Source organism: Lepisosteus oculatus, chromosome 2 (assembly GCF_040954835.1).
Source record: "Lepisosteus oculatus isolate fLepOcu1 chromosome 2, fLepOcu1.hap2, whole genome shotgun sequence".
Classification (NCBI taxonomy): domain Eukaryota; kingdom Metazoa; phylum Chordata; class Actinopteri; order Semionotiformes; family Lepisosteidae; genus Lepisosteus; species Lepisosteus oculatus.
Window position 1 is genome coordinate 54,915,374 of NC_090697.1, and position 17,375 is coordinate 54,932,748.

At 36.0% G+C, this 17,375-nt stretch overlaps 1 protein-coding gene across 5 annotated transcripts; it reads right to left on the bottom strand.

Moving 5' to 3' along the window:
* Positions 1-495: 495 nt before the first annotated feature.
* LOC102692052 (protein unc-93 homolog A-like) lies at positions 496-17,143 on the bottom strand. Of its 5 annotated transcripts, XM_015343890.2 has the most exons (10): positions 17,061-17,130; positions 16,342-16,427; positions 14,291-14,396; positions 12,897-13,078; positions 6,189-6,418; positions 4,851-4,976; positions 3,485-3,696; positions 3,039-3,174; positions 2,473-2,604; positions 496-2,157 (listed from the first exon to the last, which is right to left on the bottom strand). In XM_015343890.2, the coding sequence occupies exons 3-10, from the start codon at positions 14,375-14,377 to the stop codon at positions 1,916-1,918; spliced, it is 1,347 nt and encodes a 448-aa protein (XP_015199376.1). In that variant the 5' UTR covers positions 14,378-14,396; positions 16,342-16,427; positions 17,061-17,130; the 3' UTR covers positions 496-1,915. The 5 variants fall into 5 exon arrangements, with proteins under 5 accessions (XP_015199376.1, XP_015199355.1, XP_015199371.1 ...); XM_015343869.1 differs by lacking the exon at positions 16,342-16,427 and having other exon boundaries at positions 17,061-17,143; XM_015343885.1 differs by lacking the exon at positions 16,342-16,427 and having other exon boundaries at positions 14,291-14,488; positions 17,061-17,116.
* Between the last annotated feature and the right edge of the window lie 232 nt (positions 17,144-17,375).

Genomic DNA, 17,375 nt, shown 5'->3' on the forward strand with positions numbered 1-17,375 from the left:
GTGGATTAATCAGTAAGTAAAATAAATCATAACCTCTAAATTATAAAAATTTTGCCAAGAACATAACCAAGTGAATGGTATTGTTAAAGGCATGCAAGTTTTTTGTTTAGCACAACTCATGTGAAAAGAGTAATAATTCAAGCACACTGGGTTAAACAAATGTTTATTAAGAATGACAATGGCACACTTAACAAGATACAACATGCACTTAGAACACACAAGCTGGGGTATTTACAAATTTACACATATTTGCCCCCAAGAATTTGACTCTTAAATAACACCTACAAAGGCCAAAAGAAAAGATAAGCTGCCTTCTAAACTAAACAGAATAAAACCCTTGGTTAAATCCCTCTCTCTGTAAACCTGGATTCCGCAAAATGAATGGGAACTCTACTGCATTTTCCTGTTCTAAAAATGCAGTTTTTAATTGAGGGAGTCTTTACAGAGGAAGTCAGAGACCCTACAAACCATGGAATGACAAGCTCTCTTAACAAGTTTCAAATACATAGCACCAATCTGGTCTTTCCAGATTAAAACAAGGAGCTCTAGCATTATGTCACCTCTTTCTCTGTCCTCTCTAGTTGTCTCTCTTTCTTTTTTTCCTTGTTTTCTCCCCTTTTCCTGCAATGCTTATGGACACTTAATATTTAATACTTAATATTAAAACTACTGAAATTTTAACCATCCGTAGAACTACTGATAACAATATTTATGTAACAATGTATCACGCAGGAACAAGTAATAGGTTTATTTCATACTGAAAAGAGAAGAAAGAAAACACAACATTACGGCTGTGGAGCCTTGTTCAGGTGTGACACTCATTACTTGTTCCTTTGCAGCCTACACATGCTGACTCAGCTGAACTACTTCAATGTATCACTCAGATTGGGGAACAGATATATTTTATTGTTTATTTATTTAGACCAAATAACACCAAACAGACCTGCCTGTACATTAAAGAAATGATCAAAATGATCATTTTAAAGAGTTACAATGTTGCTAAAATACAAATTTAAAACTTATAATGCAAAACATTGATTGTATTCAAACTTTGCTATTTATGTTTTTAATACACAGGAAAACATCTCATATAAAATAAAAAAAATACTAAAATATTCAATGAAGTTGGACCTTCACACAGTTTCTGATGGCACTGTGAAATGTCCTTGCTTTAAAGAACCTGTATTTATCCCAGCCAGATTCAGGATGTTATAAAATACATGCACTGGCCACTAGTGTTTTGCTGCCACAGAATAATGTATTTGCATGCCGTTTTGAAAATATAGGCTCAAATTGTATATCTAAGAGTCACAATTTTAGGAAAAATCACAAACAGGCATTTATGTATTTTAAACAAAAACTGACATTTTACATTATTTCTGTGGCAAATTGACCCCAATAGTAGTTCTAGTGTTTAATCAGAACTTAATTAACTAAGGTACTGTAAACCAAGGTAAACTTTATGATTGCTTTGACCACTGAATCTGGGACAACTACATCTCAGCAAATTTCCCTTTGATTTGAAACTGGAAATATTTACAATAACGAGGTGTTCCCCATTGTATCTAGATTCAATATATAACAATATGACATCAAAAAGCATTTCTTGAAATTGACTTGAAGTTTATAACAGAAAGCATAATGATAAGAAAATGTCATAAAATAGTCTTCAGGTACAACAAAATATATATTAGTTGAAGTCTGCAATACTGCAGCAATGACAAAACTGAGTATGATGATGGAGACTTTTAATTCTTTGAAAGAAAGAAGACTAACAACTATGATTTTTTTTAAATTCACCATCTGTGTGTTACTGCATGCTTATAAAAATAAAAGTAATTATCCATTACCATAAAAGTAATAATCCATTACCAAAAAGTAACGTTAACACAAAATAGTTTGCTAAAATTTAGTTTCAGAAATGATCAGCTTCTCTGGCACTTTCTTTGACACATTGTCTTCTCTTGTACTCTTTGTATTCCACCAACCCGTAGAGTGCCACTGAAACAACCAGAACTCCTATCAAGACATACAGTTTAATGTCCAAACAGATTAAGTTGCTGTAAGCAAAAGCGATCACAAATCCCACCGACTCCCAGAGTCGATAATTGGCAAATGCTGCCTCCTTGTGTTCATGAAAGAGAATTCCATACAGGGCTAGAAAATAACATTTCATTCATGTTAGGATACTGTAGATGCTAAAAATAACACTTAATTTAATGAATCTATAAATTGTAACTATAGCAATGATGAACTAATTGAAATAATTCTTATGTACATAATTACATAATATGTGTAATCCTAATTTAATGAAAAAATCCTAATTCATTTATTTAATGAATAAGAGATTAGTGTTGTTAAAGTAATCCTAACAATCCTAATTTTCAAGAATTGTGCATGAAATGTTGGTTACTGTTGTGCCAGCTGCACATAAGCAAAATCAAAGTATATCTGGGAGCTCTGGTAACTTGCCATTGGTTTGTGTCTGCCACACAGCATCTGCCATTCCCCAAAGAGCAGGAAATACAAAGAAGACTGCTAGCTGGTCTGGATGAGGTTTCCACAAGAGCAGGGCTATTATACAGCTAAAATTTGACACGGCTGCTGCAAGAGAAAAGCAGAGATACAAAATGTTTTGTGATCTTTTATATATTAACATCGTAAAGTATACAGCTGCTTGAGTACATATGTCCTTAAAGCAATAAGGTGTAAATGGTAACTTGTGAAGACTGTGCCTTGTCCTGCAACCAGTAGTAGTTTTATCAAAATCAGGGTTAAAGACAAAAAGTCTAAACAGAGGTTTATGACGAATATAAACTTTGTTTCAGGGACGTATACTGTAAAGATGATTCACCAAAGTGATTGAGAGTTTAATCTGTCAATTATTTTACATGTAAAACCTTAACCCTGGATTCAGTTATGCTTTGATGGATCACTTTACTTTTACCACATCACAAAAACAAACGCTTATTTGTGTTCTGACAAGAAAATGATATTTAGAACACATGTAATCTTGTTCTGGAGAAAACACTTCTTACCCAAGCCAAATAAGGCTGCTCTTCCTGTATACTGTGCCAGCTTTCCAAAGGCATAGGAACATAATGAATTTGTTGCACCAAAGCAGATCATCACAAAACCAACAAAATGTATTCCCAATGCACAGGTGACATAGTACTGGAAAGATAGTTGTGAATAAAAACATAAATGTCAGTTTAAGAAAGTAACTTCCATCTAGTCATAAATAGGTTGATATATTGTTTCCCCATGTGATTAAATAGTAATTAATTTAAAGAAAATATACGTTTCATTTAATGTCAGAGCTCTGAAAAAGCACACAAAGAATATAATCTCTATTAATACAGAAAGAAGAAACAGAGGCTGGTGGTGCTTTGCTTCTGTCTCACAATGACATTTTAAAAATAAATTATGATTAATTCCCTATTTTTCAAAAGAGTAACTTTTCTGTTCAAGGGTGTTCTCTTACTTTGGTGTAATCTCCTGCAAGGAAGCCCTGCTCAAAACCACTGTACATTGTCAGAGGGATGAGCAGAATCTGTCGTTTGTCAGAGAGGTGTTTGAAAGTGGCCAGGAAAACTGTCCAAAATGGATCTCTGTTGTCCCTGAGTTCACGAGCTGCATCTCTGTCAAGGTTGTCCAGGAAAACTGCCACAAAGATCATAGCCAGGACTCCAATACCTGCAAAGGTCACAAACACAGCCTCTGAGCTACAGTATACTGTCACAAAGGATTGAGTTGCAGAATATGGGATTGAAGTAATGTGATTTGTGTTGAAATCTAAGAAAGCTTTGAAAAAATGGGTTGCATTAGAAGTGAATCAAGAGGATTTGGCTAATCATAAGAAGATATACTTTCATGTAGATAAATGAACTGCTTATGAGATGTGGCACCGGCTCCACCACAACTGCATGGCATCCTGGTGTCCTGATTCACAAGGGAATGGCATCTGCTGTATATAAACAGCAGGTGCATAAATACAGTGCTGCAGTGCAGGAAGACCAGCTATGTCCTATAAATGAATGATTATAATTAATCTAGGTTGTGTGGATTGTTCAATGATTTACAGAAGGATTAGGAGAAACATGAAAATACTGAAATTAATTTACATTGTTTTTCTACCTACAGTTTAAGTGCATTCTATGGAAAACAACATGAAGTTCTTTAACAGTCATGCTTTATGACACATGACATATTACATTAATTTCTTTGTTTTTATCATAACATAAATGCTGATGACTAAATACTACTGTATATATAAATTATAATCATAATATGCAAAACCATATTAGTAATGCAGTTTTGAAATATAGAATAGTTTTCTTTGCTGGCAACTAACTCTCAACTCCTGCGACTTCCTAGGAGCCTTCAGACATTCAGTGAACTAAATGAGGGACACTTTTTTCCTCAGTAGGCAGTAAACCTCCAGTAGGAACTCGTAATGGTTCTTCTGGAGGGGTTGCACAGGCATGTGTTTCCTATCTTATTCTTCCCTCTTGCAATACAGGAATCCTTACTTTTAGCCTAAACTTAAAGAAAGAAATATTTAATGGTTGCAAACAGAGTAGGTATAAAAATAAATAAGATCTAATGTAAAAAATAATCAGAAAGTCTAATTGTGTAAAAAATCTTGTACATATTAAATTAATAAAATGTATTGTAATGCATTATTGTAATGTAATGTAACTCTGCAAGTCCCAAGCATTGATCTAACTTGGAAAGAATATTGAATACTTTTTGTTAAACTATGTATCATAGTATTGCTGCTTATACAGTATGTAACACATGGTCTCTCAGTGTTGAGTAACTGTACATACCTGTATGGACACACTTACCTATGTAACTGCCCAGAAGAGTATAGACTAACGTGTCTGGAGGCCTTGTTGAGTTTCCTGCAGCTGCACCACTATACTCACAGCTGCCTGCTCCACAGAACTTCAGGTCTTCTTTAGGTATTTCAGCTTCAGAATGAAAAATGTAATTACATTAGACTACCAAGCAATATTTGTAAAGTGCATTCCATACTAAGGCATTCTAGAGTGCATTATGTCTGTTACACAAAAGTACTTTAAAAATAATCAGTTTAAATTTAAAAGAGTGCAATGTTTCAGCAAACTATAGTGTTTACCAAAAGAGGAGTGCCAAAGGCAAGGTTCACATCAACTGATCACTGTGAGTAGAACAACAGTAACTTAAGTCATGGTCTTTGGTTACCAAAACAAGACTGCAAGTTCTAGCCTAAGGGAATGATAATGAACATGTGAACAACATAACTCCTGATTACAAGGCTTCCCCAGTCTAATAAGGACTTTATAAATTATTATGCAGAAATACACAGCAAAACACATTATGGTGATCCTATAAAATCACATATATCACATATGCCATATATCTGGGACATAGTGTGCCAGAGACATTTTCTCAATCTGTATTATTAAATGAAAAACATTTTTCATTCTCTAGTTACACACTTGACAGAGTCATGAGGAATTAGACACACAAAATCTTAGAACATGGGTTTTATGCTCTTTATTGTTACACAAATCTGTAAAACAATCAAAAAATATGATCTCAATCATGAAAGAAGTAAAGGAATTAGTGGAGTTCTTGCCTGAAAATACCTTTATATTTGTTTTGTACAGGGAGGTAAATAATAAAGGATGGTGATGGATACAGTATATAATTCCAAGGAGTACTGTGTATATATTTGGATCAACAGTCCCTTTCAGTATTAAGGCCACTTTGCACTAAAAGTCATCATGACGACGAGGGGCAAGGCATCATCAATCCTTTAATAACCGTCTTCAAGTCTATGTCCCCTATCTACAAAATCAATAAGAAAGCCATCAGAAAAGAGTGAAGTACAGTATACTCAATGAGGCAGGCATTGCAAGTTTAGCGTCAGGTCTAGGCAATGTCACCAGCCAACTGAGTAGGTTTCCCCTAGTGGCAGGGCAGCACACAACTGGCTGGGAGTCACTAAGAGATGGGTTGAGATTAGTCAGCACAGCTTTCTCAGCTCCTGACTGCACTCCTCCCTCAAGCTTAAAGAAGTGTTAGTGTCCCACGTCACATTATATGACATTACTAATTGTAACCTATTGTAATGTCAGAACAATGGCACAGGAAATAAAACTGATAATGAGGTTCTGATTGTATTTTGTTATTCTTACCAATTTCTGTATCTTTCCCAAAGATAAGAGAAGACATGAGGTTTCCCCACACTGCAGATGACTGAAATATTAAAAAGAAGATCCCAAAGTATTGGTTGACAACATCGGGACCTCTCTTGTTGTCCTTTTCAGCCTGCATGTTGCCACTTATAGTGAGGTAAGTACACTTTGCAGACCACAAAGGAGAGGCTCCTAACCCCAAAATCACAGAAGTGATGATCATGGTAGGCCTGAGAAAGACAAAAAAATAAATAGGTTAATGTTACAAATACTGTACACTGCTGATGATTGCTAATATGATATTATCAAATCAGAATTTCTGAAATCTGAAGTACAATGCTGGAAAATCTGACATGGGTATTCCCAATTCCCAACAAAGTCTCAAAATGAATATAATGGTCTTTATAGAGAGGATTAGATCATGACTTTATGGGTGGCTTTTAAATGGCCTTTATCTTTATATGGCCTTTAGCTGATGTGTGGTTCTGGCGTTCTGGTGCACTATTGCTGCCATCGCATCATCCAGGTGGATGCTGCACATTGGTGGCAGTGGAGGGGAGTTTCCATTACCTGTAAAGCACTTTGAGTGGAGTGTCTAGAAAAACATTATATAAGTGTAAGCAGTTATTATTACTATTATTATTATTATTTATGGGTGGATTGCAAGAAAAATGCCTTTACTGTAAAAGACAGCTTAAGTCGTGTATGAGAGATACTGTTGCAGAAGATTTTATGGGCAGACAAAGCAAAATTTAATTTTTGGTATAAATGCACAGCAAAAGCACAACCCCAACACAACGTATCACCTACTGAGCATCATCCTAGCTGAAAGTATGTTCGTTGCTGCATCATGTTAAACAAACTGAGGTAAAAAAAGAGAATAACCTAGTGTACTTAGGAATGAAACTAAATCTGGTTAGACAAAAGGGACTGAGTGGCCCAGTGAAAGTCATGACTTAGTTCCAATAGAAAATGTGATTTGATAATTCTAGTCTGTCAATCTTATACCTTGTCTGTCAAATCTTACTCATTCATACACATTTATATCTATCTCTGTGTTAAATGCAGCTATGCAGTACAATATTATATACAATGTAATGTGTGACCTGAAACAAAAATAATTAATGTGAAATATTGTGTATTGATCAATGAGATCGCTTTTGCCCTGAGCTGTTCCTAGTACTATTGTTGTTTCCACAGATGCTACATCTGCTACATCAAATTACAATCATAAATGTCCTGTACATCTCCTTTTTGTAGTTAGAGGAGAGTCACTTTTTAGAAGAGCCACATATTTTATGGTACTGGGATTTTGTGGCTCAGGGGTTATGACATAGCTAGCTAGAAATGACAGCCTCGTCTTGCTAACAGGCTGGTAATCCAAGTACAAATGTTCGGTGATTTCCAGAGGGTCGGGAAAAACCTGAAGTGGTAGAGGCAGGACGGAAAAAGACATGCAGTAGATGTAGATGGAGACAAGAATATGGTGGTTGAGAAAACGTGGTTGTCTGATAGCAAGCGCAGTCTTCAGGGCAGGAACAGACAAGGAGTCTGACCTGCTGTGTGGGAAGCTGGTGGAGAACTTGGAGCTACTGGTCTGGTGCTGGGAAGAAGACTGATTGTAACAGGTGGACTTCAGTAGGCCAGAACTGTTTATGACACTGCCATAATTTTGGAAGCCATTCAATGACAGAGCACCATAACAATGGCATAGCGGGGTCTAAACAGGATGGTCTTAATAGATTGAGCACCTGTTAATTGGTTGAAGGGGCTTGGAAATCCAAACAGAGGATTTCTTGGGTTTCCAAGAAAACCCAGGGCTGCAGGATCTGGCTCACCCAGATTTGACATCAGGTGGCAAGAGAGAGGATGTATTTTAGTAGTCTGGCATTACGGAGATATTCTGAAGTTCAGTTTGTTTAATATTTGTTTTTCTTTTTCACTACTTTCTCCTATATTTCTGTTATCAGTATTTGTGTTACATTTCAAATACTTTTAATGGCATCAGCTTTGAGAATATGCCAAGGAGACATGGGGCTAAGATTCAGGTTGACGCACTTGTCTCAGTTGAAAAATGTGCTGTTGAGGTAGGGAAGGTGGTGGGCTATAGTAACATGTTGTATGGTCTGTTTCCAGAATGAATAAATCTCTTGTAGCGTTTTTAATCTAAGAAGATCTAGTGCTGTACATAAATTAGTACAAAATGGAGTTGTAGCTGATGGGGTTTTGATCGCCATCAAAGAACATCCCGTCCTTCCTGTGGAACGGACTGTTAGTGAGAGTGCTCAGTAGTCTCTAAATCTCCTGAACCGAAACATGTTGTTTCATTCAGGAGAAGCCGTGTATGATTTCGAATGATGTTAACAAGGGTTAAATTCTCTCTCTATACATCATGTTCAGCAAAACACCAGCTGCAACATTAAATGTTGTTGATGTATTCAGATACAATCTCCTGTTGATAAGACTAGGGCCCTAAAGACACAAAGACCTCTTGTTTTAAGAATCCCAAAGAATTGTTTTTGTGTAGAAGGCCAACTGCAACTACTGTACCAGCTTTTAGAAAACACTGATACAGCTCAGTTACATAGACATCTTATGATTGTCTTAGAAGTTTGCTTAACCAATAGAAATGTAATTTGATTGAAGTTTTCCTTTTTGAGACTTTGTCTTCCTTATCACCTAAGGGTATAAAAAGTCAGCTGTAACTTTTCTTGTTAGAACTATCCTCTTAATTGCAAGAAGGGTGCTCCTCTTCGGCCGAATATACAATAAACTCCTCCTCTGCTCGACAAAAAGGTCTCCAGTGGATTTTTAGTCTACATTGTAGACATAGTCTACATGGGGATAGACTTTTTCAAAGTGTTCAAAGAAAGTGTACGGAATAATGAACTCTCTGCGCTATCAAAGTGCAGAGCTCCCCCTATTGGTAAAAAAGAACGCTTACAGTATGTAATACTAAGAGTTGGTGCCATGAAAGCACCCTTTGTTCAGACTATAAGATCATGTCCAAGGTTTAGGATAACTAGCTAAAGACTGTTTTAGGGTCCATAGTTCATCCCATTCAGACTTATTCTCCATCAAAAGAGACCATGTTATAAGAGATCTTATTGCCACCTCTAAGATTTTTTGGTTAAAATTCAGCTGCTCTACAGTAACATGTTCAGTGTACTTAAAGTCAATGGTGACCTCATTTCCCATTCATAAGGGTATTCGACAAGGGTGCTCTTTTTCTGGAATGTTGTACTCCCTCTCCATAAAACCCTTTTTGGAAAGACTGTTGTAGGGAAAACCGGTTCAGGGACGCCAAATATGTAATCATAGTGGCTCTCTGAAGGCACCAGTTCTGTAGGGTTTGGGCATTTACTGAGACGATTATTAATTGTAGCAGTAAATCACAAAGTTGATTCTTTTGATGGCTTTAGAATCCAACCAAGCGACATAACTCAAACAACGCGCACACACAGGTACTAATACACGAGGATACATTTATTAATACATAGAATATGCATATAAACCTAACAGATCTTATCGAGAGGGTTATCAGAATACAAAAGGTATATATTCAATCAGTTACCAAGAGTTACACATATCAAGAGGACATACGTTCAGTATATCATTCATTAAGACCGTTTCGTAAAGTGAACTTGGTTACAACTTCTATATTAGATACTCAAAACAAGTACATAACTCTTAGGAATTAAATTGATATCAACTGGTTTGGATAACAATTGAATTCTCGAGCTGTAATGCATTGAAGTTGAATACTCATCCAATCTTTGGGGATTCAGATCTCCTGCGGGCACAAAGAAACAGTTGCAGGCTTGTTGCTGTCCAATCCGCGCTCTCTGGCTCGGTGCCAGGCTGTGCTGTGCGGCTTGCAACGGTGCGCTGCTGATGCTCACTGTTGGCTTTAACTAGCAAAGTTTTTGCACAGGAGAAAAGATGACTGTGGGTCCCAGCAAGTCAGGAAGAGGACCGGTTCGTTCCTGATGAAGAGCTAGTTCTGAATAGTGATTCAGCTGTCCACAGTTCCGACCTGTTCACGAGGCCTGCTGCTGGTTACTCTCTGGCAACCTCCACTCTAGACTCTTAGAACAAAGGAAAGTTCTGGCACTCGGACACACTGACCGTTCCGTGGTTGTCCGGGCTGAGTCTCAGGATGGTCAGGAGGCGCGCTGCGAGAATGTCCTGCCATTGGGAGCCTTCTGCTCCTGGGCCGTCCTGCCCTGGAATTCTCCTTTGAATTCCCTTTAGAACAGTCCACTGAATTCTCCTGAATCTTACTGAATCTTGTTGAATCTGAATCTTGTTCTTGTCTCTCTCAGGCTCTCTGTGTTGCCTGTTTTTACCTGGAGGAATTTCAGCTCAATGATTGGCTGAAAGTTCCATGGGCATCAGAGTCCCACGTGGGTTACTCGGCCCTACCAGTCCCTGATTGGTTGATCAAGGTGAGATATGAGTCACTTACTCCTGACACTTAGTAATGCAGTCCAGATGTCCAACTGGCACTCCCTAGACAGATAGGCGCCAATGGATGACCATTGATCATGATAGCCAGGCTTAGCTAAGTGCATCCCCCTTTGGGAGCTGTCCTAGGAAACCTTATCAAAGGAACCTTAAATCAGCCTGCATGAATAGTTTCTCTGTGGCTGCACCACAGGGATGAACAGAGAGATGAGGCCTAATTTGGGAAAGCTCAGAAACACTTCATTCTTTCTTATTAATAAGCCTCGCCGCTATATTTGGCTTTAAAGCCAACACTAACTAGCCGGTCAGTGAGCATCAGCAGCGCACCGTCGCAAGCCGCACAGCACAGCCTGGCACCGAGCCAGAGAGCGCGGATTGGACAGCAACAGCCTGCAACTGTTTCTTTCTGCCCGCAGGAGATCTGAATCCCCAAAGATTGGATGAGTATTCAACTTCAATGCATTACAGCTCGAGAATTCAATTGTTATCCCAACCAGTTGATATCAATTTAATTCCTAAGAGTTATGTACTTGTTTTGAGTATCTAATGTAGAAGTTATAACCAAGTTCATTTATGAAACGGTCTTAATGAATGATATACTGAACGTATGTCCTCTTGATGTGTGTAACACTTTGTAACTGATTGAATATATACCTTTTGTATTCTGATAACCCTCTTGATAAGATCTGTTAGTTTTATATGCATATTCTATGTATTAATAAATGTATCCTCGTGTATTAGTACCTGTGTGTGTGCGTTGTTTGAGTTATGTCGCATGGTTGGATTCTAAAGCCATCAAAAGAATCAACTTTGTGATTTACTGCTACAATTAATAATTGTTCCAGTAAATGCCCAAACCCTACAGAACTGGTGCCTTCAGAGAGCCACTACATTTACATTTTGGCTATGGCAACATTACACAGTTGACTAGTGTGGTTATTGTAATGATGAGCAAAGCAATGTGACATTACAAGTAATGCTCAAAGTATGCTGCATCTTCAGTGAATAAGCCTCTTTTGTTCAATAAGGTTCAATAATTTAGAATCAGATTCAATATTTATTGCTATACCAATTTAGGAATTTGCCTCAGTTAAACAATAAAACAATAAGAACAGTAACACAAAACCATAAGACACAACCAGATTACTTTAAAAAAGTGAACATTAAAAACAAAGAATAAGAAGAAATCGAATACAGTATTAAAATAAAGTGACTGGTGCATTGGAAGGTTTATGGTCCACTTGCATTGTCAGTAATCACCCTCAAAGTGCTGATGTATGATTGGGGAGCTGTTTAGTATCCGGATAGTCTTACAATAAGTGCTGTTGAGGAAATGGGAGGTTTTGGTCTTAATGGTTCTGAGTCTTTTTCCTGAGGGGAGGGGTATAAGGAGTGGATTAGCATGGTGTGCAGGGTCTTGGAGTATTTTCAGTCTTTTATGCTGAATGTGGGTCTCATAGATATCAGAGATCCAGGTCAGCTCACATCTGATAATGTTTTAGGCGGAGCGCACAATTCTCTCCAGTTGGTTCCTCTGCTCAGCTGTGGAGTTGCCAAACTACACACTTATATCTAATCAGTTGACACTGATACACTAGATACAGTATATCTAGTGATTTACTGTAACTAGTCTGACAAAGTGGAAAAACTATTTGAAAAAACAAAGATCCCTGCACCACTACCTCTACTTGGTTTGCTTTTGATGTTTTGGGACTGTATTATGAAATTGTGGATTGTGTGTTGTAAAGCCGTATGCAGCAACTGCTTGTTATTCTGTCTTTTCCATTCCTTACAGCCTTAAAGCACACTCACAACTAACTGTTGCAATTTCCAATTATTTCAGAACATTTAAGATACTCACATCACTACACCCTGTCACTGTACACTAACTGTACACTAACCAAATCCTTCTTCAAAATGTAAGTAAAATAGTTCTATCAATCTTTATCTTAAATAAAATGTGTAGAGAAAACTGCTAATGTTCATGTAAACACAGCGGTATTCACAATCACAACAAAAGTACAGCAGATCTAGCATGCTTCATTTTCATCACTCTTCCATTATTCTGTAATTTGTATCTTTTAGAAGTTTTTATTTTTCAGTAAATAAAATTATTTCAAATATATATCATCCTGGATAAAGGAAACACATAAAATTAGTGGCTTCAACCAGAATAGGCAAAAACATGTTTACAGTGACACTGACATACTGTAGTACAAAGACAATTAGAATTTACAGTACCAGCCCGGGTAGATGTTGCCGAATGAATATGCCACATAGCAACCCATGGATGCAACAATGGTCCGTTTGCAGCCCAAATTCTTAATAAGAATGGGTGGTAAGAACATTGAAGACAGGATGATAGACGCATAGATGACACTCAGAGATGCTACACCCATCCCTTCACTGGCATTAAGGCTGCTCTGAAACCAAAAAACAAAGAGCAAGTATAAGATTGAGATGATTTATTCACATTTATAGGTCCTTTTCATTATGGTTGCCATAACATAAAATTTGAGTCTGATTACAAAAAAACATGCGATTTGAGTCTGAATTATAGCCAGACATATTATTCTTTAAATTATTCAACTTGCTATAAGGTAAGTATGGTATACCAGGCACACCAAAGGAATGTATCTTTAAAAAAACCTAAGTAGCATTTAAAGTCACTTCCACAATGAAACAGTAAGTATAGACCTACCATAATTACATAAACGTATATAAACTGAATAAACCAGTCACTACTAGATCCTTAACTTCAGACTACCCAAAGCTCCGGAATTATAGGCAGGTATTACTTTTCCTTTTCATCACAATTTGTACAATGTTTCAGATTACATTGACATACAGTATGATTACATTTTTAACATGTTATAAATTGACTGGTTTAGCAGTCTTTATTCTTAATTTTTGTTATTTTTGTTTCATGGTGGATCAAATGGTGGCTGTCATTAGTTTATTTGCTGTCATTTAGTGCTGCTTGCTCTACTGCAATCTTTTTATACTCAATTATAAAAATCTTCTGACATTTCTTTTAGCACGCTGTCAGCCTTATTGTCAGTACTGTTACAGTAGTTGAAGAGTTAGCACCATCTTTTCTGAGGTGTGTATTTAAGGCTCCATTTTCTGTAATTCTAAAAATAAAAATGTGGGCTGGTTAATGTACATGGAGTTTTCAGAATCAATGTTTTGTTTTTGGTTTATACATTCATTTTGTCTTAATATTCTACCATAATGATCTCCAATGAGACAATGTAACAGACCTGTTCGCACTATACTCTTCAGGAAAGAAATTAGTGAAATTTAAAATCCACAATTCACTTCAAACCATGTAACACCATAGCATTACAGAATTGTTTTGAATGTCTGTTGTTAAGTATATTAATTAGCTACATAACAACAGTCTATATTAAATATGTAATATCAAAAGTAATGCAATTTTACAATAAGAAGTATGTGTTTTCTAAAAAATTATATGCAACTTCAAATGCTGCCAGTAAAGATTATGATAGCTGTTGATGTATTATAATATGCTTGTCATGTTTTGAACATTTTAACCTTTAAAAGAAAATGAACTTTCTTTTTATATTTTTAACAGATCTTTTTATATCTTACTACTGTATGCAATACACTACCTGTAAACTTTGAAGTCCTCCATATGCAGTGAAGAGCAGCAAAAATCCAAAAGAGACAACAAGGACATTTTTCATATTTCCTCCCATTTTTCCCCAGGCTACTAATCTTTAAGAGAGAAAAGGGAAACTACAGATTTTTAGAACAGCAACATGTTTCCACAGTGATTGAAACCTGGTCCAAACAACGTCTGATTAGCCCTGGTGGAAAAAGAAATCACAGCAAACATTATTTGAAGGCAAAATTCAATACTATTAATACTGATTTAATTAATTATTAATTGATATTATTAATACTGCAGGATGGAAAACAGGTAAGCAATTTAAAATACTTAACTGGTTTAATTTAGCAAATACTGATTTATTTTTTAACACAAGGTGATCAGAGGTATGAGTTAGGGAATTAATTTTGTTTCAAAAACCATAAACGCTAATTCACTTTAAGTCACAATTACTGTCATTACTAAAAGCAGATGCTGTACACGGCACAAAGGTGCACGATATAAAAAATAACAAATTATTAAACCACACAATGTTGTGCCCCTGCAAGTACATTGTCTATTAGACTCCATTTGTCATGAACAGAACAATTTTAAACTAATCAGCACAAAGCACTGCAGCTACTGTAAATGATCTTCCATTTAAAAGTGAAAACGAACATAATGAGTTCTTGTGATTTCCCTTTTAAGAAAATAATGGAATAGTTTGAAGTTCCATAGTTTAATTAATTTACACAAATAGGGTTGTTATATTTTGACACATTCACAAGAAGTTGAATTCAAACATTTAATTAGGACATTGTGCTTTATCTCATTTTGGATTGAATTCAACTTGTTATGGTTTTAAACAATGAGTGTGTCCTGTTTTCCAATTATTCTGATTGAGTTTTGCATTTTTAAATTAATAATAAATTATGTTTTTGATTGCTTGTTTTGGCAGCTCAATTATGAACTTCTGTGATGGACCCTTTTAACAAGAGAGGTTGCTTTAAAAAAAAATATTTGCTTATTTCATTCCATATTTTAGCAAAAATAAAGAGCCATGTGCTGCAAAAAACATTTGGTGTTTTAAAACTGCACTGAAGCTATCCTGGGTATCTTATAATCTATTGTTACAACTGAATGTCATTAAACTTAAATCTACGTACCTAATTATTTGCCACTTATTAAATTACTAAGGAGCTATTAAAAAGCCCATAGTACTAAAATATTTTATTTGTTTTGTATTTCTATACATATTTTTATACAGATTACATTTGTGGATCTGAGAATTTAAATCTTTCAATAATCCAATACTTAATAAAACACTATTCAGTTCAGATCCACAGGGAAACTAATCTGGCCAGAAACTGTCATCAGACATACTGTATGTCAGCAATATCAGAAATGTCTATTAGAAAACACACCTGAAGAAGGCTCCATGGCCGAAACATTCTGTTTTCTTTCTTCTCTTTTCAGCATGGAATAAACCTATTACTTGTTCCTTTCCCTTATATTTAATGGCCAGGCAGGCATTTATGTGGCATATTTATTTTAGAGCACAGCAATGGCAGGAAAATTCAGTACATCCAATTGTCATATATTGTTACTGAAAGCAGTCTGGCCCTCTTTGCCATGCATGCAACATTTCTGATAAATAAGCTTCCGTTTGTCATTCATCGGGCTAACTAATTTTCCATTAATAAAGATTTGCACATTTACACATTAGATACTGTATGTTATTATTTTTTTCTATTTATGGCAGTTGCCTGAATAAAATGAGACCAGCAATGAGGAGCCAGACTGACTGCACTGTCGGATATACAGTAGAGTATTTCAGTCATCTAAAAAAGTGTGTTCTCAAAATGAACAAAGCATCCACTCATAAGTACTTAGGTACTTAAGTTTCCTATAACATGTTTCCTATAACATTCTATGAATGTGAATGTAAATTCCACACAAATGCAGGACACATAAGGGAGGAGGGACAGGTTCCATTGACACGATATACTTGTTTTTTACAGTACTGAAATGAGTTGAGGAGAACATTATTGGAAGGAGGGAAAGAACACTCACCCTGTACTGTCCTCCTTATGAGTTTTCTACCACAATTTGACAGCCAGCCAAACTCCATTAAAAAATTACAGAGTCAGGAATGTAACCTTCAATAATTTATTGAACAAATATTAAACGTAACTTTGGAATAAGGAGTAAAATTAAACATACCGTATACAAAACAAAACGTAAATGCTAACATTTATGCACGTTTTGAATGTCTTTACTATTTACATATCACCTTTTTAAAAATGTAAATATACTATTTTTTATAACTTTACAATTTAAAAAAATATTAAAGGAAGTTATTAATGGAAATTCAGGACAGATAACAATTACAGTAAATCTCACACAGTTGCACCTAATTACTATCACCACCAAACTAGCTACATAAACTGAACTCAAACGCCTCCCTTCGCATTCGTCTTAAGCATTTCTCCCTCGCCCACTTTCAGTTCAATCCCCTTGACTCAGTCTGAGTGGGGTTCGAGCCTCCTCGGCCTACTGAGGCTACTCATTAACCAAGCGGGTTAAAAAAATACGCATTCCGAACATTTACAAATATTCAAACCTTGGGTTGTGTTGTCCCTAGTGAACTACGCTATTACTGCGTAGAGTAGACTGGTAAACCGTAATAAGTATTGAATCGTTTACTAAAAAGTTCACTTTAGAATACTGTTATGACATTTAATTATATACAGTATAATCACAAGTTTAAATAAAACACATTTTTCACTCACAGGTAATAATTTTACGTCAGGTACCAAGTGGATGCTAGCATTAATTAACTGGCAGAAGATTACTGTCAACGTGTCCAGCAATAGTATACTGTACTTCCTATTTGTGGGGTCAAAGTGCAAGCTGTACCATAGAGTATGCTGCCATATAAGTTAAATAAATACAAACGACCAGCTGTGGGAGCCGAATTACACAAATTTTAACTATAGACAAAATACCGCATTCGATTTTCGAACTTCAGATAAGACAAAACAGATTATATATATATATTATTCTATTATCACTCCCCTTTCACTTCACTTTCCTTCTGTCCTGCA

What these genes read in the sequence shown, in the direction of transcription:
- LOC102692052 (XM_015343869.1), bottom strand. Translation starts at nt 14,377, where the DNA reads ATGGGAGGAAATATGAAAAATGTCCTTGTTGTCTCTTTTGGATTTTTG. An exon ending in GAGGACTTCAAAGTTTACAG is followed by an intron (nt 13,079 to 14,290) that starts GTAGTGTATTGC and finishes TTTTGGTTTCAG; the next exon opens with AGCAGCCTTAATGCCAGTGA. An exon ending in AGCAGCCTTATTTGGCTTGG is followed by an intron (nt 2,605 to 3,038) that starts GTAAGAAGTGTT and finishes TTTCTCTTGCAG; the next exon opens with CAGCCGTGTCAAATTTTAGC.